Raw genomic sequence first — 20,258 nt, 5'->3', positions numbered from 1 at the left:
CATCAACGGCACTGCAGGGGGACAGCACGGGCAGGGTGAGTGCCACCACCCACAGGGGACAAATCACCTCCCTGGGGACAGAAACAGTGACCCCACCAGGGACCCAGAACAGGAATGGGAAGGTAAAGGTTGCCATGTGCTCTGCCGGCGCCACGCCGTGCTCTTCCATCAACGGCACTGCAGGGGGACAGCACGGGCAGGGTGAGTGCCACCACCCACAGGGGACACAGCACCTCCCTGGGGACAGAAACAGTGACCCCACTGGGACCCAGAACAGGAATGGGAAGGTGAAGGTCGCCATGTGCTCTGCCGGCACCACGCCGTGCTCTTCCATCAACAGCACTGCCAAGGGGACAGCATGGGCAGGGTTAGTGCCACCACCCAGAGAGTGTCCCTACAGGACATCACTTCCCTGGGGACAGAGGACAACCAGGACACAGAAACAGTGACCCCAAAGGGAGCCAGAATAGGAATATGAAGGTAAATGTTGCCATGTGCTCCACCAGTGCCACGCCATGCTCTTCCATCAGTGGCACTGGCAGGGGCAACAGCACAGACAGGGTTAGTGCCACCACCCACGGGGGACACATCCCTAGAGGACATCACCTCCCTGGGGACAGAGGACCTCCAGGACACAGAAACAGTGACCCCAAAGGGAGCCAGAACAGGAATGGGAAGGTAAAGGTTGCCATGTGCTCCACCAGTGCCACGCTGTGCTCTTCCATCAATGGCACTGCCAGGGACAACAGCACGGACAGGGTGAGTGCCACCACCCACAGGGGACACAGCACCTCCCTGGGGACAGAAACAGTGACCCCACTGGGACCCAGAACAGGAATGGGAAGGTGAAGGTCGCCATGTGCTCCACCAGTGCCACGCCGTGCTCTTCCATCAACAGCACTGCAGGGGGGAACAGACATGGACAGGGTGAGTGCCACCACCCACAGGGGACAAATCACCTCCATGGGGACAGAAACAGTGACCCCACTGGGACCCAGAACAGGAATGGGAAGGTAAAGGTCGCCATGTGCTTCACCAGTGCCACGCCGTGCTCTTCCATCAATGGCACTGCACGGGGACAGCATGGGCAGGGTTAGTGCCACCACTCAGAGGGGACACAGCACCTCCCTGGGGACAGAAACAGTGACCCCAGTGTTCCCAGTGGGAACAGGAATGTGAAGGTAAAGGTCACCATGTGCTCCACCAGGGCCATGCCGTGCTCTTCCATCAATGGCACTGCACAGGGTGACAGGCATGGACAGGGTGAGTGCCACCACCCACCTCCCTGGGGACAGAGGAAATCCAGGACACAGAAACAGTGACCCCACTGGGACCCAGAACAGGAATATGAAGGTAAAGAGCTTGGAAAAATCCCTGCTTCTAAAATGACATGCCACAGCCCCCACAGGCCACGTCTGCAGGGATGAAACACCTGCAAGGACCTCACAGCCCCTGACCCACCACGGTAAAGGGTCTGATCAAAGCTGGAGCTTGGTTTGCCCCCTCGAGTTCCAGCTTTAAGGGAAGATGCCCAAGGGTGAGACGCAGTTTCATCCAAACTCAATAGCTCAGGACAAAGATGAGGATGCCAGGATGGAATCCCAGGATCCCTGGGGTTGGCAAAGCCCTGCCAGCCCACAGAGCCAACCCTGTGCCCAATGTCCACCTTGGCAAAGCCCTCCCAGCCCATGGAGCCCAACCTGTGCCCGATGCCCACCTTGGCAAAGCCCTGCCAGCCCATGGAGCCCACCCTGTGCCCGATGCCCACCTTGGCAAAGCCCTGTCAGCCCATGGAGCCCACCCTGTGCCCGATGCCCACCTTGGCCCCCAGTCCAGAGCACTCAGTGCCACGGCCAGTCCTGCCTTGGGCACCTCCAGGGCTGGGCACTCCAAACCTCCCTGGGCAGCCCCTGCCAGGGCCTGACCACCCTTGCCAGCACCAAATTCCTCCTCCTGTGCCCCCTGCCCCTGCCCTGGCCCAGCCTGAGGCCGTGGCCTCTCCTCCTGTCCCTGTGCCCTGGGGCAGAGCCCGACCCCCTGTCCCGGCTCCCCCCTCCTGGCAGGGATTGCAGAGCCAGAAGGTGCCCCCTGAGCCTCCTTTGCTCCAGGCTCAGCCCCCCCAGCTCCCTCAGCCCCTCCTGCTGCTCCAGCCCCTTCCCAGCTCCACTCCCTGCCCTGCACACGCTCCAGCCCCTCTGTGGCTCTGCTGCCTGAGGGGCCCAGACCTGCCCCAGCACTCCAGGGTCAGCACTTTACTGGCAGCAAGTCGAGTTCTGGAGACTTCTGTTGCATGATTTGTTTGGGAACAGGCAAAGCCATCCCATCCCAAGCACAAATATGACACAGAGCTGATGCATTTAATGCATCCAGGGGCAAACTCTGAGCCCAGAGCAGCTCAGACAGACAGCAGGGCCTGGGATTCCAGCCATGAGGGGACAGGGCAGGAGGCACACGAGTATTTCCAGTCCCTGTCGGGTATTTCCAGTCCCTGTCAGGTATTTCCAGTCCCTGTCCCCACATGTTTGTGTGGCAGGAATGGCACAGCCTTAAGATATTTTCAAACAGCAGAAATAGGATGTCAACCCTCAAAAACGGATTCCCCAAAACCCTCAAGGCAAAGAGGAGGAAGAAAGAGATGACCAGTTGTAGGGAATAATAAAATATTCCTCCCAAAAATCTGACCTTGTGAGTACAGTCACTGAATTAAAGCTCTGGAATGACACCAGATCCTGGAATGTCGTGGAGGGATCGACAGGACCAGGCAAGAGCACTTGGTCAGGGGGTTATTTTGATGAAAGGAGGTTGGAGCCAGTTTGGGGTCAGTCTCTTGTCCCAGGAAACAAGTCACAGGAAAAGAGGGAATGGCCTCAAGCTGCCCCAGAGGAGGGTCAGGTTGGATGTTCCTTCCTGGAAAAGGCTGCCCAGTGCTGGCACTGAGTCCCCATCCCTGCAAGGATCTCAGAGCCCTGTGGATGTGGCACTTGGGGACATGGTCAGTGTGGCCTTGGCAGGGATGGGGATGGTTGGAATCCTATCCAGGCACACGGTGGAGGAAGCCAAGCCTGGGACAGCAGAAGAGCTGCTGTGAGACTGTTCCCAACCCGCTCCAGCCAAAGCAGCCTCAGATCCCAACCCTCCCTGTTGCTGCTGTCCAGGCCTGTTTACAGCTCAGACTGTAACCTTAGAGCCTCCCAAAAATAGCAGGAATTCAAACAGCCCCAGTGGGGAAGGCACTGAGGTGCTTGGAGGCAAACTGAACATTTCAGGTTGAAAAAACCACCAGCACAAACCTCCTTCCAAGGGACTTCTGTTGCCATCACCAAAAAAAAAAAAAATTAAAAAAATTTAAAAAAAAAATTAAAAAATATTCCAAGCAATAAAAATATTCCAAGCAATTCCAAAAATATTCCAGGCAATTCCAAAAATATTCCAAGCAATTCCAAAAATATTCCAGCTCAGTCCCAGGATTTCCCAAGCCACTGCACTTTTCCTGAGGGGTGTATTGTGCCTTTCTCATCAGAGGAATACAAAATTTAAGTATTTCTATTAAAAAATAATTATTTCTCCATGGAAAAATATGCTCAGAGTATAATTGACAAAGTGGAATAACCTTTCAGCTCATCAGGAGACAACACTGCAAGGCAACAGATGGAAACCTCCCACTCAAGAGTCAATGCCATGGACACCTTGGGTAGTCATTCCCATATCCCAGTTATCCCCAAAGGATTCCCAACATGAGTCAGGTTTTGTGGGCAAACACCTGGACTGGCACCTCCTCCAGTGCCCCCCAACCTGTGGGTGCTGTTGGTGCCCCACGAAGCATCCAAAGGGTCTGCACTTGGATTTGAATGGGAATCCAGGCACAGGGGAGGGAAAGGAAGTTGCCCCTGAATAACTTTAGAGATGAACCCTCATCATTCCAGAGCAGGAATGTTTATTCCTGGCTTCTCCAGACCCAGTTGTAAGGAAAGCCCAGGGATGTGGCAGTGCCTGCAAGGACATTTCCTGGTGGTCAGAGCTCAGTCCAGGAGCCCTGGAGTGCAGCCTGAAGGATTTAAAAGTCATTTAAAGTGTTTAAAAAAAACCAAAACCAAAAAACCTGAAGGGAAGTTCTGGCCAGGTGGGGGTTGGTCTCTTCTCCCAGGCACTCAGCAATAGGACAAGGGGGCACGATGGGCTCAAGCTCTGCCAGGGGAAATTGAAGTTGGAGATGAGAAAGAAATTCTTTGCAGAGAGAGTGCTCAGGGATTGGAATGGGCTGCCCAGAGAGGGGGTGGATTCCCCATCCCTGGAGGGTTTTCAGCTGAGCTTGGCCGTGGCACTGAGTGCCATGATCTGGTAAAGGGACTGGAGTTGGACCAAGGGTTGGACTTGATGGTCCTGGAGGTCTTTTCCAACCCAATCCATTCTATGGATGTGGCACTGAGGGAGAATCCACATCTTGATCCAACCCCACCTGATGATCACCAGTGGGGTTGGATCAAGGGTTGGACTTGATGATCTCAGAGGGCTTTTCCAACCCAATCCATTCTATGGATGTGGCACTGAGGGAGAATCCACATCTTGATCCAACCCCACCTGATGATCACCAGCCCAGGGCACAGAGTGCCAGAGTGATCCCAGTGGGGTTGGATCAAGGGTTGGACTTGATGATCTCAGAGGTCTCTTCCAACCCAACTGAGAAGAGCAACGAGGCTGGAGAAGGGACTGGAGCACAAGTGCTGTGGGGAGAGGCTGAGGGAGCTGGGGGTGTTCAGCCTGGAGAAGAGGAGGCTCAGAGGTGACCTCAGCACTGTCTGGAACTGCCTGAAGGGAAGTTCTGGCCAGGTGGGGGTTGGTCTCTTCTCCCAGGCACTCAGCAATAGGACAAGGGGGCACGATGGGCTCAAGCTCTGCCAGGGGAAATTCAAGTTGGAGAGCAGAAAAAAATTCTTTGCAGAGAGAGTGCTCAGGGATTGGAATGGGCTGCCCAGAGAGGGGGTGGATTCCCCATCCCTGGAGGGTTTTCAACTGAGCTTGGCCGTGGCACTGAGTGCCATGATCTGGTAAAGGGACTGGAGTTGGACCAAGGGTTGGACTGGATGGTCCTGGAGTTCTTTTCCAACCCAATCCATTCTATGGATGTGGCACTGAGGGAGAATCCACCACATCTTGATCCAACCTCACTGTGATCACTAGCCCAGGGCACTCTGTGCCCTGGGCTGGTGATCCCAGTGGGGTTGGATCAAGGGTTGGACTTGCTGATCTCAGAGGTCTTTTCCAACCCAAACCATTCTATGATTCCATGAAAAACAACCCAGCAAGGCTGAAGTGCTTCTCCTCAGCAGTGCAGCTGCCCCACAGCTGTGCCAGCACTCCCTTGGTGTCCTGCCAGCTGCGGGCAGGGCCGGTGCCACCAAGGCTGGATGAGCTCCAGAGGCAGGAGGAGCTGGAATGGCAGAGCTGCCCCACCCAAGGCAGCAGCAGCAAAGAGGAGGAGAACAGACCCCCCAGCTCAGCACTGAGCCCACCCAGACTGGCAGAAGGGCTTTGTGCCCAGGGGGAATTGGAGGAGTCCCTTAAAACCCATGTGGGTCACACACTGACCTCCTCCACCACCACCACTCAGCCAACGGTGCTTTGAGCTGAGCCCAAAATAAGTTCACACCTAAAATGCTGAGGAAAAATCCCCTTACTCAGACTGGCCTGGAATTATTTGTAACCTTTATCCCACCGAGGCAGTTTTGGCTGAGGTGCTGCAGAAGACTCAGACTGAACTTGGGAGATGATCATCTATTTGCTGGAATGTTACATTGGGATAATAAATCCCAATAAACCATTGTCACTAATTCATCCAACACCTAATCCATCTGAAACCCTGTTCAGATTAGCAATAAATAAAAGAATTGCTGGGTCCTGCTCCTTTAGTGGGTTAAATCATTCTCAAAGGAAGCAGAAGCCAGTCCTGCCTTGGGCACCTCCAGGGCTGGGCACTCCAACCCTCCCTGGGCAGCCCCTGCCAGGGCCTGCCCACCCTTTCCAGCACCAAATTCCTCCTCCTGTGCCCCCTGCCCCTGCCCTGGCCCAGCTGGAGCTGCAGCTCTTTCCATGCTGTCCACCCATCATGCCAGATTGGTGTCTCTCACTGGATGAATATTGTTTTTTAATTCATATTTTGTTGGAATTTGATCCCATTCCTGAATAAAACTGGGCCTAGAGGGAATCACCCGTGTGGGTTTGATAAGCAAACACTGCCATTCACCAGGACCATTAATACCTCAGTCATTACCACAATCCACTTAAAATTAAACCCCCAAAAAATCCCATTTTTCCATATCTCTGGAAAAAGTCCTCCCTTGCTCCTGGAGAGAATTTTGAGGCTACTGCTCAACCTGACAAAAAATTGGCTTTTTCTCCTGGTGAACTCCTGTGGAAAGGGCACAGCTCAGGCACTGAGGGACAGCAGGAACCAGCTCTGGTTCCACAGCCTCCTCCTGTGGCACAGAATTGGGATAATGACCCTCCTAATTAATTAGGAGGGGGAAAATGAATCCCTGCACTCCCCGTTTCAGTGTGGAGAGACCTAAAAAACCAAAGTGACCCCAGAAAACCACCCCCAAACCCCCCCTGTTTATCAGGATCTCACAGCAAAGAGCAAACACATCCCCCTGCAGGGGGAATGTCACAGGAGGGCAAAAACTCACAGCATTTATGGGGCAGAAAACCTCCTGTTTGCTGCTGAAAGGCACCACTTGCTCCATGCTGGGATGGGACCTCATCTCGTGATGTGCCAGATCTGGCAGCTTCAATTCCCACATTTAGCACCAAACACAGGAAACTGTGGGGTGAATACAGGGATAAAAGAGGGTTCCTGAGTCTTCTGGAAGACTCTCCTCAAGTTTTGGCCCCAGCAAAAAGCACCACAGTGGAACCAACCCTGTCCATGGAGACACCAGGGGGAAAAGGACACACTGAGTGCCTGGAAAACCACGGGAAGAGCAACCAGCACATCCCAGCCCAGCCCAGTTGGGTGTAATCCAGAACTGGCAGTCAAACTACACCACAAATTGCAAACCAGGGGATGGAATTATCACTCCTGTGACCTCTCCAGCCCCTGCAGGTCTCACAGCAAGCAGGGCTGACCCTCCCAGTATCCACCAGTACCACCTAAGCCAGAACTTTCCTCCCTGAAATCTTTTTGCAGGCTGTGTGGTTGGACAGGAGTTTAGGGAACACAAGATAAATGCTGCTCTCCAAGGTGATTCCACCCTGAAATCCCCAATCCAAACTCTTTTCCCTGGACTTGCACAGCCCAGCAGTCACTCTCATGCCATGAAGTGAGTTACTCATCTTTAGTCTAACGAGCTGTTTTAATTAATAGGCAAAGTGGTCTTTGAAGAATTCCTGACCCAGCTCTCTGCTGCTGGCCCAGAGCATTCCTGGCCTGGCATGTCCCTGAGAGACCTGGGACAGTGGGAGGTGTCCCTGCCCATGGCAGGGGTGGCACTGGGTGGGCTTTAAGGTCCCTTCCCTTCACCATCCACAATTCCAAGACCTTTCCATGCCCTTGAAAAGGGAAACCCGCTCTGCAAATCCAGCACCAGCTCTGGGGGGAAAATCCCACATCCCACTCAGAGCTGCAGATTCACACTGTGGAAATTTGTGTTTCCTGGTGGAAAAAGTCCCTGTCCAGCCCAGGAGAGCTGAGAATCACAGAATGGATTGGGTTGGAAGAGACCTCTGAGATCAGCAAGTCCAACCCTTGATCCAACCCCACTGTGATCACCAGCCCAGGGCACAGAGTGCCCTGGGCTGGTGATCACAGTAGGGTTGGATCAAGACATGTTGGATTCTCCCTCAGTGTCACATCCACAGAATCATAGAATGGATTGGGTTGGAAAAGTCCTCTGAGATCAGCAAGTCCAACCCTTGATCCAACCCCACTCTGTGCCCTGGGCTGGTGATCCCAGTGGGGTTGGATCAAGATGTGGATTCTCACTCAGTGTCACATCCATAGAATGGATTGGGTTGGAAAAGCCCTCCAAGATCATCAAGTCCAACCCTTGGTCCAACTCCAGTCCCTTTACCAGATCATGGCACTCAGTGCCACGGCCAAGCTCAGCTGAAAACCCTCCAGGGATGGGGAATCCACCCCCTCTCTGGGCAGCCCATTCCAATCCCTGAGCACTCTCTCTGCAAAGAATTTCTTCCTGATCTTCAATTTCCCCTGGGAGACCTTGAGCCCATCGTGCCCCCTTGTCCTATTGCTGAGTGCCTGGGAGAAGAGACCAACCCCCACCTGGCCAGAACTTCCCTTCAGGCAGTTCCAGACAGTGCTGAGGTCACCTCTGAGCCTCCTCTTCTCCAGGCTGAACACCCCCAGCTCCCTCAGCCTCTCCCCACAGCACTTGTGCTCCAGTCCCTTCTCCAGCTGGATCACAGCAAAGCCAGAGCAGCCTCAGGGTCCCTCCCATCCAACTGATCCCCAACCCAGAGCCTGCAGGACTTGCTCACCCTCCCCAGCCCCTCCCCACACTCCTGGTGGGTCAAACTCTGCTCCCAGTGCCAGCCCAGCTATTCCCACAGGGATCACGGGGGGTTCCCAACACCTGGAGCCACTGCCCAGGGATGGAGAACTCCAGTCAACATTCCCAGTGGGATTGTCCAACTGGCAACTGCTCCAGTCCAACCAGATCCTGGGAAAAAGCAAAAGCAACAGGAGCAGAACTGGGCAACAAGAGATGGTTCCAGCACAGCAGGAAAGAATAATAAAAACACAGAGCAGAGACCCAAGTCTGGGAGACAGAAACCACCTCCCCATGCTGTGAAAACCAGGAGTGGCTGCAGGAAAGCCCAGCCTTGGGAACACCAAAGGGAACACCAAAGGAAGAGCCCTGGGATTGCTCCTTCCCACTGAAATCCTGGGCAGCTCAGCCTTGGGAACACCAAAGGAAGAGCCCTGGAATTGCTGCTCTGGAATTGCTCCTCACACCCAAAATCCTGAGCAGCCCAGCCTTGGGAACACCAAAGGAAGAGCCCTGGGATTTCTGCCCTGGGATTGCTGCCCTGGGATTGCCCCTCACACTGAAATCCTGGGCAGCTCAACCTTGGGAACACCAAAGGAAGAGCCCTGGAATTGCTGCCCTGGAATTGCTGCCCTGGGATTGCTGCCCTGGGATTGCCCCTTCCCACCAAAATCCTGAGCAGCTCAGCCTTGGGAACAGCAAAGGAAGAGCCCTGGAATTGCTGCCCTGGAATTGCTGCCCTGGGATTGCCCCTCACACCAAAATCCTGGGCAGCTGAGCCAAGCCAGGCCTGCCCTGAGCCCCACTTTGAACCCCTTTCCTTGGGTTTGGTAATACAGAACCAACACCCCCCTTTTTATATGCAATTTATGCCCCTTTTTGGGGTACATTAATATATATACACAATTAGAGCCCTGGATTCCCCCCAGAGCTGGAGGGGCCTGGATGGTCTCACCTGGCCAGGTGAGAGGCTCCTCCACCCCCAGCACAAATCCTGCACCACTCCAGACCTTAAATCCTTTCTCACACTCCACTGCAGCCTCTGGGTTGGGAAGGGGTGGGAGCTCCTGGTGGAAGCTGAAGTTTCAGGGGGAAAAAAAGAAAAGAAATAAATGCAAGGGATGTTCAGAGTTTTCTGGCTTCAAACCCTGAAAACCAGAGGGGTTTTGCCAGGATTTATTTACCTGGTTGGGATTCCCAGGGAAAATGAGCTGATAGAGAGACTCCCAAACTGAACCAGAAATACACTCACCAAATTGAGGAATAAACAAATTTTCCTACTCCAGTAACTACCAAACAACATAAATTCTCCACTGTGCAGCACAAGTTGCTTTAAAAGGGAAAAAAAAAAGTGTTTTAAAATTATTTTATTACTTAACTCCAGCACTGTTCAAGCAGGAACATAAAACATCTTCACTCTGTTTTTTTTCCCATGGAGCTACTTCAGGAGCAGCCTAAGCAAGATAAAATCCAAGGCTGAACTTCACTCCCTGCACTGCAAACCATCAACAAAACCTGATTCCTGCCAACTGCACAGAAGGGCCTCAGGTAGAAAAGTCTGGATTAGATTTTCCTGGGAAAAGGGACCGAGGGGCACAGCAGGGTCATTTTGCAGCTCAGAGGAGGGGAATGGATAAAAAAACCAACACCCAAAACCTTCAGGAGGCAGAAGGTGCCTGGAAATCTCCCCCTGCTGGAAAAGGAAGAGCAGCCATGGGAATATTCCCAGAGTTTGTACATGCCCAGGGCAAAACCTGGATGTGATGTGGCCTGGGAACACCAAGGGTGGTCCCACTTCTCCCAGGCTGGGCTCCTGCAGCCACCTGGGATTCCCTGGTTTCCCTTCCAGGGCTGGAATTCTCCAGGCCTGACCTTGCCAGAGGTGGAACTGCACAGGTTAAGTCTGACAAAAGGTGATTCAGGCCCAGGGAAGTTCTGAAATCCCAACAGGTGGGGAATTGCTGACACCACAGGAATTGCTCTGGCTGCAGGGGGACAGCTCTGCAGCCCACCAGGAATGGGGCTCAGGGCCCACTAATTAACAGGAAAACCAATTAATTAACAGGAAAACCAATTATAACAGGAAAAACCCCAGCATGGCCAACCTCTCTGAGGAGCAAAGTGGCCTCTGCTCTCCTGGAATCCTGGAATAAAGTTGGAAAAGCCCTCCAGGATCACTGAGTTCAACTGTCAGCTCAGCCCCACAACGTTCACCACCAAACTGTGTCCCCAAGGGGTTTGTTGGACACTTCCAGGGATGGTTCCACCACTCCCTGGGCTCTCTCCAGAGCAACAAGTTTTCCCACATATTTTCCCAATGGAGCTACAGGGAAGTGGAAATCCCTGCCTGACCCAACCCACCCCAAGAGCTGGTTTGTTCCAGGGTGGCTGAATTTCCACCTGGGATTTGGGAGAGTTGTGGTTGTGGCACAGCTGGGATGGCACATCCACAACTCCACCTGCCTCGGGATAACTCCATGTTCCACCTCTGCAACTGGAATGTCCATCAGGCCACACACTCCCTAAATCCTGGAAACTTCCCAGAGCTGCCCAAATCCTGCCCTGGATGAGCAAAAGGGGTCCCAGCACGAGGGGTCAGCACAGAAATGATGGGAGGCTGCTGGGACACAACTGGGAGAGAGAAAAATCCCAGAGAATTCAACTCTGAAACAGCAAAAACGTGCAGGGATCACAGGGGGAATGAGAGGATTTAATTAAACTGCCCTGGAACCTCCAGAGAATCCAGGAATGGTTTGGGTGGGAAGGGACCTTGAAGATCAGCCAGTTCCAACCCCAACACCTCCCACTGTCCCAGGAGCTCCAGCCTGGCCTTGGACACTGCCAGGGATGGATCCAGGGGCAGCCACAGCTTCTCTGGGAAATCCAGCCCAGCCCCTGCCCACCCTCCCACCCACCAATCCCTTCCCAACAGCCCCCCCAGCCCTGCCCTCTGGCACTGGGAACCATTCCCTGTGTCCTGCCCCTCCAGGCCTTGGCCCCAGTCCCTCCCCAGCTCTCCTGGAGCCCCTTCAGGCCCTGCCAGGGGCTCTCAGCACTCTGGGGCCCCACTGGACACAGCAATTGGGCACTGCCTGTGCCAGGAGCATCCTCAGCTCTGCTTGCCCTCCTGGATGCAGCAATTCCCTTGGCTGGGAATGGTTCAGCTGCAGAGAGACCTGGAAGCACCAAGGATGGAGCCAAAATCTCCTGATTGATGGGAATGCTGGAATGGGTTGGGTTGGAAGGGACTTAAAGCCCATCCAGTTCCAACCCCAACCCCTCCCACTGTCCCAGGAGCTCCAGCCTGGCCTTGGACATTGCCAGGGATGGATCCAGGGGAAGATTAAAACCCTGGAAAAACACTGATATGATCCCAAGCTTTCCAAAGGGACCATTGAAACATCCTCAATGGAAAAAAAAGTTGCTCCCAGTTTTACCACTCCTATGGAAATTTAAATTAAAAATATGAACAATTTTCACATCTATTCCCCCCAAAATTAGGGAATTAAAAGTTCACTGTAAGAGGCTTTAGGAGGAACTGTGGTGTGGATGAAACAGAAGAGGCAAAACCTGAGTTAAATCTTCCCAGGACAAGGGAAGAGGGTTTAAAACCTGAGAGACAAAACCACCACAGCCCTTCCCGAGGAAAAAATCCCCAATTCTGGAATAGCAAAGATGGTTCCAGCACAGCAGGAAAGAATAATAAAAACACAGAGCAGAGACCCAAGTCTGGGAGACAGAAACCACCTCCCCACGCTGTGAAAACCAGGAGTGGCTGCAGGAAAGCCCAGCCTTGGGAACACCAAAGGGAACAGCAAAGGAAGAGCCCTGGGATTGCCCCTCACACCAAAATCCTGGGCAGCCCAGCCTTGGGAACACCAAAGGAAGAGCCCTGGGATTGCTGCCCTGGGATTGCTGCCCTGGAATTGCTGCCCTGGAATTGCCCCTCACACTGAAATCCTGGGCAGCCCAGCCTTGGGAACACCAAAGGAAGAGCCCTGGGATTGCTGCCCTGGGATTGCTGCTCTGGAATTGCCCCTTCCCACCCAAAATCCTGAGCAGCCCAGCCTTGGGAACACCAAAGGGAACAGCAAAGGAAGAGCCCTGGAATTGCTGCCCTGGAATTGACCCTCACACCAAAATCCTGGGCAGCTCACCCTTGGGAACACCAAAGGAAGAGCCCTGGAATTGCTGCCCTGGGATTGCCCCTTCCCACTGAAAACCTGGGCAGCCCAGCCTTGGGAACACCAAAGGAAGAGCCCTGGGATTGCTGCCCTGGGATTGCTGCCCTGGGATTGTCCCTTCCCACCAAAATCCTTGGAAGCTCAGCCTTGGGAACACCAAAGGGAACAGCAAAGGAAGAGCCCTGGGATTGCTGCCCTGGGATTGCTGCCCTGGGATTGCTGCCCTGGAATTGCCCCTTCCCACCAAAATCCTTGGCAGCTCAGCCTTGGGAACAGCAAAGGAAGAGCCCTGGAATTGCTGCCCTGGGATTGCTCCTCACACTGAAATCCTGGGCAACTCAGCCTTGGGAACACCAAAGGAAGAGCCCTGGAATTGCTGCTCTGGAATTGCTGCCCTGGGATTGCTCCTTCCCACCCAAAATCCTGAGCAGCCCAGCCTTGGGAACACCAAAGGGAACAGCAAAGGAAGAGTCCTGGAATTGCTGCCCTGGAATTGCCCCTCACACCAAAATCCTGGGCAGCTCAGCCTTGGGAACACCAAAGGAAGAGCACTGGAATTGCTGCCCTGGAATTTCTGCCCTGGAATTGCCCCTTTCCACCCAAAATCCTGAGCAGCCCAGCCTTGGGAACACCAAAGGGAACAGCAAAGGAAGAGCCCTGGGATTTGCTGCCCTGGGATTGCCCCTTTCCACTGAAATCCTGGGCAGCCCAGCCTTGGGAACACCAAAGGGAACAGTAAAGGAAGAGTCCTGGAATTGCTGCCCTGGAATTGCCCCTCACACCAAAATCCTGGGCAGCTCAGCCTTGGGAACACCAAAGGAAGAGCCCTGGGATTGCTGCCCTGGGATTGCCCCTTCCCACTGAAATCCTGGGCAGCTCAGCCTTGGGAACATCAAAGGAAGAGCCCTGGAATTGCTGCCCTGGAATTGCTGCCCTGGAATTGCTGCCCTGGAATTGCTGCCCTGGAATTGCCCCTTCCCACCAAAATCCTTGGAAGCTCAGCCTTGGGAACAGCAAAGGAAGAGCCCTGGGATTGCTGCTCTGGGATTGCCCCTTCCCACTGAAATCCTGGGCAGTTCAGTCTTGGGAACAGCAAAGGAAGAGCCCTGGAATTGCTGCTCTGGAATTGCTGCCCTGGGATTGCCCCTCACACCAAAATCCTGGGCAGCTGAGCCAAGCCAGGCCTGCCCTGAGCCCCACTTTGAACCCCTTTCCTTGGGTTTGGTAATACAGAACCAACACCCCCCTTTTTATATGCAATTTATGCCCCTTTTTGGGGTACATTAATATTTATCCAATTAAAGCCCTTTGTAATACACAATTTATGTCCCTTTTTGGGGGGCACTAAAGGGGGTGAGTGATTGACAGTCCAAGTATCCCAAATTCCCGTGCAAAGGGGCAGCCATGGGGGAAAAAGGGAAAATAAAGAGGGGGGAAAGGGGTGAAGGGGGAAAAAGGGGGATGGAGGGGGGAAAAAGGAGGGGATGGAGGGGGGAAAAAGGAGGGGATGGAGGGGGGAAAAAGGAGGGGATGGAGGGGGGAAAAAGGAGGGGATGGAGGGGGGAAAAAGGAGGGGATGGAGGGGGGAAAAAAAAGGGGATGGAGGGGGGAAAAAAAAGGGGATGGAGGGGGGAAAAAAAAGGGGATGGAGGGGGGAAAAAAAAGGGGATGGAGGGGGGAAAAAGGAGGGGATGGAGGGGATGGAGGGGGAAAAAGGAGGGGATGGAGGGGGGAAAAAAAGGGGATGGAGGGGGGAAAAAAAGGGGATGGAGGGGGGGAAAAAAAGGGGATGGAGGGGGGGAAAAAAAGGGGATGGAGGGGGGAAAAAAAGGGGATGGAGGGGGGAAAAAAAGGGGATGGAGGGGGGAAAAAAAGGGGATGGAGGGGGGAAAAAAAGGGGATGGAGGGGGGAAAAAAAGGGGATGGAGGGGGGAAAAAAAGGGGATGGAGGGGGGGAAAAAAAGGGATGGAGGGGGGGAAAAAAAGGGATGGAGGGGGGGGAAAAAAGGGATGGAGGGGGGGAAAAAAGGGATGGAGGGGGGGAAAAAAGGGGATGGAGGGGGGAAAAAAGGGGATGGAGGGGGTAAAAAAAAAGGGGATGGAGGGGGGAAAAAAAAAAGAGGATGGAGGGGGGAAAAAAAAAGAGGATGGAGGGGGGAAAAAAAGGGGATGGAGGGGGGAAAAAAAGGGGATGGAGGGGGGGAAAAAGGGGAGAGGGAATGGAATAAAAAAGAAGGGGTGAAGAGGAACAAAAGGGTGTGAAGGGGGAAAAGTGGATACAATGGAGATAAAATGGGGGTTATGAAGGCACAAAAGATTATGAAAATGAAAAAAGGGGTGAAGGGGAAAAAAAGGGGGTGAAGGGGAAAAAAAAGGGGGTGAAGGGGAAAAAAAAGGGGGTGAAGGGGAAAAAAAAGGGGGTGAAGGGGAAAAAAAAGGGGGTGAAGGGGAAAAAAAAGGGGGAGTGAAGGAAAAAAAAGAGGAGATGAAAGGAAAAAAGGGGGGGCTGAAGGGGAAAAACCAGAGAGAGTGAAGGGAAAAGGGGAGAAAAGGGGAAAATGGGGGTGAAGGGGAAAAATGGAGAGAGCAAAAAAGAGGAGGTGAAAAGAAAAAAGGGGGGAGTGAAGGGGAAAAATGGGGGGAGGGAAGGGAAAAAATGGGGGGAGGGAAGGGGAAAAATGGGGGGAGGGAAGGGGAAAAATGGGGGGAGGGAAGGGGAAAAATGGGGGGAGTGAAGGGGAAAAATGGGGGGAGTGAAGGGGAAAAATGGGGGGAGTGAAGGGGAAAAATGGGGGGAGTGAAGGGGAAAAATGGGGGGAGTGAAGGGAAAAAGAGGAGGTGAGAGGGAAAAAAAGGGGGGACTGAAGGGGAAAAATGGGGGGAGTGAAGGGGAAAAATGGGGGGAGTGAAGGGGAAAAATGGGGGGAGTGAAGGGGAAAAATGGGGGGAGTGAAGGGGAAAATTGGGGGGAGTGAAGGGGAAAATTGGGGGGAGTGAAGGGGAAAATTGGGGGGAGTGAAGGGGAAAAATGGGGGGAGTGAAGGGGAAAATTGGGGGTGAAGCAGGAAAATGGGGGGAATGAAGGGAAAAAGAGGTGAAAGCGAAAACCTGGGGAGGCTGAAGGGGAAGAAACGGGGGGAGTGGAGGGAAGAAAAGAGGCGGCAAAGGGACTAAAGCCCGGCGGCCGCCGGGGCTGCACCCGGGGCGGCAGAGGCGAAACTAAAGGGCGATCCCGGCGGGCGCTGAGGGGTCCGCGGGCCCCGCGCAGGGCAGGGCAGGGCAGGGCAGGGCAGGCCGGGCCGCACCGCACCGGGCCCGCCGCTCCGCACCCCCGGCCGGGCCGGGCCGGCCCCCGCAGCCCCCGCGGGCCCCGAGGCGGGATGGGGATGGGGCTGGCGATGGGATGGGAGCGGAGCGGCGGCGGCGCGGGCGGCGCGGGGGCCCCGCGTTGGTGCGGCTGCGCCGCGGCCGGGGGAGATTGCGCGGTAGGGCGCTCACCTCAGAGCGGCTGCGCTGCTGCGGCTGCTGCGGCTGCTGCTGCTCCTGCTGCCGGCGGAGGGCGGCGGGGCCAGCGCCGCGGGGAGGGCCGGGCGGGCCGCAACGGGGCCGCCGCGGGGGGAACGCGCCGGGCGGGACGGAGCGGCGGGACCGGCGGCGGCGGAGGAGGAGGAGGAGGAGGAGGAGGAGGAGGAGGAGGCCGGGGACAGCGAGGGGGGGAGCGGCACGTATGGCGTCATAGCGCCGCGCCACCGCCATCTTGGGCACGGACGGGGCCGCGGAGCCGCCATCTTCGGGGGCGCGGGAGGGCTGAGGGGAGAGAGGGAGAGAGAGAAGGGGAGGGTGCCATGTTGGGGAGAGCCTGAGGGATGAGGGGGGAAGAGAGACCCGCAGAGAGACGGCGCCATGGTGGGGAGGGTTTGAGGGCTGAGAGGGGGAGAGAGAGAGCGGCGGCGCCATGTTGGGGAGGTCGTGAAGGCTGAGGGGAGAAAACACCCCCAGAGAGAGCGGCGGCGCCATATTGGGGAGTCCTGAGGGCTGAGGGGGTGAGAGAGACCCACAGAGCCGGCGCCATCTTGGGGAGGGCCTGAGGGGGAAGAGAGAGGGGAGCGGCGCCATCTTGGGGAGGTCTCAAGGGCTGAGGAGGGGACAAGGCGCCATGTTGGGGAGGTCCTGAGGGGTGAGAGAGCGAGAGCCGGCGCCATGTTGGGGAGGTCGTGAGGGATTGAGGGGGGGAAACACCCCCAGAGAGAGCCGGCGCCATGTTGGGGAGGTCATGAGGGCCGAGAGAGAGAGCGAGAAAGAGGCGGCTCCATATCGGGGAGGGCTTGAGGGCTGAGAGAGAGAGCCGGCGCCATGTTGGGAAGGTCGTGAGGGTTTGAGGGAGAAACACCCCCAGAGAGAGCCGGCGCCATGTTGGGGAGGTCATGAGGGCCGAGAGAGATAAAGCACAGGGAGCCGGCGCCATGTTGGGGAGGTCGAGAGGGCTGAGGGAAGAAAATACCCACGAACGCCGGCGCCATGTTGAGGAGGCCGTGAGGGCGGAAACACCCTCAGAGAGAGCCGGCGCCATGTTGGGGAGGTCGTGAGGGCTGAGGGAAGAAAATACCCACAGAGCGCTGGCGCCATGTTGAGGAGGTCTGAGGGGGGGGGAGGGTGAGAGACACTTCCAGAGAGCCGGCGCCATGGTGGGGAGGTCGTGAGGGCGGAGGGAGATGATGCACCGGGAGACGGCGTCATGTTGAGGAGGTCGTGAGGGCTGAGGGGGGGAACACCCCCAGAGAGAGCCGGCGCCATGGTGGGGAGGGCTGAGGGAAGAAAATACCTACAGAGCGTTGGCGCCATGTTGAGGAGGTCGTGAGGGCGAGCGAGGGGATCCTCAGGGAGTCGGCGCCACGTTGGGGAGGTCGGAAGAGCTGAAGGGCCGCCACGTTGGGGAGGTCGGAAGAGCTGAAGGGCCGCCACGTTGGGGAGGTCGGAAAAGCTGAAGGGCCGCCACGTTGGGGAGGTCGCGGCCGTCCCTCAGCGCGGCCTCCCGCGGGCGCGGTGCTGGTGCCCTGAGGGGGAGTGGAGGGAGAGGTTTGGCTTTAAAGGCGATTGGTCCCGGGTTATTGCGGGAAATACGATATAAAGCTGTTCTCACCTCATTTCGTGTGCGAACATCCGATTTAAAATGGACTTTTTAATGGGAAAATCCGGTTTAAAAATTTTTCCCCCATTTTGTGCGGAAAAATCTAGTTTAAAATGGACAATTTTTCAGTTTTCTTTTGTGGGAAAATCCAGTTTAAAACACATTTTCCCCTCCATTTTCTGGGAGAAAATCTAGTTTAAAATGGGCATATTTTAAATTTTTTGTTTGGGAAAATTCAGCTTGAAATCGATTCCCCCCCCCGAGTTTGTGTGGGAAAATCCACTTTAAAATAGATTTCCGTCCAATTTTGTGTGGAAAAATCCAGTTTAAAATGGACATTTTTTCAATTTTTTTGGTGGACAAATCCACTTTAAAATAGATTTTCCCCCCCATTTTTGTGTGGGAAAAATCCAGTTTAAAATAGACATTTTTCGAAATTTTAATTTTGTGAAAAATCCACTTTAAAATAAAATTTTCCCCCTTTTTTTTCTTTGGGAGAATCCGGTTTAAAATGGACCTTTTTTGTGGGAAAATCTGATTTTAAATTTTTTCTCCCATTTTGTGCAGGAAAATACAGTTTAAAATGGGCTTTTTTTTTCCAATTTTGTGGGAAAATCCAGTTTAAAATGGACTTTCATTTTTTTTATGGGAAAATCTGGTTCAAATTTTTTTCTCCCATTTTGTGTGGGAAGATCCGGTTTAAAATGGGCATTTTTTCAGTTTTCTTTTGTGGGTAAATCCGATTTAAAATAGATTTTTTTTCCCACTTTATTTGGGAAAATCTGGTTCAAAATAGATTTTTTTTTCTCCATTTTTTGTGGGAAAATCCGATTTTTTAAAGGGACATTTTTTTCAATTTTCCTTAGTGGGAAAATCCAATTTAAAATAAATTTTCCTCCCTCCATTTTGTGTGGGGAAAATTCGGTTTAAAATGGACTTTTTTCGGATTTTTGTTGGGTTTTTTTTGTTTTTTTTGGTGGTTTTTTTGTGGAAATATCCAGTTTAAAATAGATTTTCCCCCCCATTTTTGTGGGGGACAATCCAGTTTAAAAATGGACTTTTTGGGAAAATCTGGTTTAAATTTTTTCCCCATTTTGTGGAGGAAAATCTGGTTCAAAATGGACATTTTCTCTCTTTTTTTTTTTTGTGGAAAATCCAGTTTAAAACAGATTTTTTTCTCCCATTTTGTGAGGGAAAACACAAGTTAAAAAGGACTTTTTTTGTTGTTTTGGGGCAAATCCAGTTTAAAATAGATTTTTTTTACCTCACTTTGTGTGGGGAAATTCAGTTTAAAATGGGCAATTTTTACCTTTTTCTCCCTTTTTGGTCTAAAAATTCAGTTTAAAATCGATTTTTTTTAAAAGTGTGGAAAAACCTGGTGTGGAAAAACCTGGTGTGGAATGCACTTTTTTGTTCTTTTTTTAATGGGGAAAATACAGTTTAGAAATGGAAATTGTGCAAAAATCCAGTTTGGCTGTGAAATGTCCTCCCTCTTTTTGTGGAAAAATCCAGTTTAAAGTGGAAATTGGGAAAAAAATCCAGTGGAAAATGGAATGTTTTCCATTTTTTTAATGGAAAAATCCAGTTTAATGTATAATTTTTTCCTGTTTTCTGTGGAAAAATCCAGTTTAAAATAGGAATTGTGGGCAAATCCAATTTAAAAGAGGAACTGTGGAAAAATCTAATTTAAAATGGACATTTTTTGAATTTATTTGTGGAACAATCCAGTTTAATGTATAATTTTTTCCAGTTTTGTGTAGGAAAACCCAGTTTAAAATGGGAATTGTGGAAAAATCCAGTTTAAAAGAGGAATTGTGGAAAAATTAATTTAAAATGGACATTCTTTGAAATTTTTTTGTGGAACAATCCAGTTTAAAATGGTCTTTTTTCCTTTTTTTTTTTTTAAATTGAGAAATCCAGTTTAAAATTATGGAAAAGATCTGGTTTAAAATTGATTTTTTTCCCTTTTTTTGTGAAAAAAAAAACAGTTTAAAATGGATTTTTTTTTCTTGGTGGGAAAATCCATTTTGAAATGCGTTTTTTTTTTCATTTTCTGTGGGCCACTTTCATGGAAATAACAAAACTGGGAATAAATTGTGTTTTTTAGGAGTCTGGAGATGGGGTTTGACTCTGATTCCCTGAAGGTTTTTCCTCACACCTGAGGAATGACATGGAAAATACCCCAGGAGGAGTTCCCAAAACTGGTTAAAAGCAGCTTGGAGAGGAAAATGCTTCAGTATTTAAGTATTTAATTCCTTATATCCCTTTATTGAGGGTCATTTGTGTTGATTGTGTGCTCTGTGCCAGAGGTCTGTGGGGCCAGAGATTCCAGAGACTTGAAATTAATCCTAATTAATTTGAGTTATTGCTGTAAAAAGGGTCTGGTGGGTTTTGGTTCACAACATCAGGGACCCCTCCCAGTGTCCCAGGAGCTCCAGCCTG

At 52.7% G+C, this 20,258-nt stretch overlaps 1 protein-coding gene across 3 annotated transcripts in view; it reads right to left on the bottom strand.

Moving 5' to 3' along the window:
- The window catches only part of NRF1 (nuclear respiratory factor 1), an 85,953-nt gene extending 68,332 nt beyond the window's left edge, over window positions 1-17,621 (bottom strand). The window contains exon 1 of one of the 3 annotated variants that reach the window (XM_071552888.1): window positions 17,515-17,621. In XM_071552888.1, coding sequence (XP_071408989.1) covers window positions 17,515-17,530 — 16 coding nt within the window. In that variant the 5' untranslated portion in view covers window positions 17,531-17,621. Of the gene's footprint in view, window positions 1-16,186; window positions 16,352-17,514 lie in introns of those variants that run through there. The other 2 variants (XM_071552890.1, XM_071552889.1) reach the window with 2 other exon arrangements.
- Between the last annotated feature and the right edge of the window lie 2,637 nt (window positions 17,622-20,258).

Source organism: Pithys albifrons, chromosome 3 (assembly GCF_047495875.1).
Source record: "Pithys albifrons albifrons isolate INPA30051 chromosome 3, PitAlb_v1, whole genome shotgun sequence".
Classification (NCBI taxonomy): Eukaryota; Metazoa; Chordata; class Aves; order Passeriformes; family Thamnophilidae; genus Pithys; species Pithys albifrons.
This window is presented reverse-complemented; position numbering and strand designations above follow the sequence as displayed.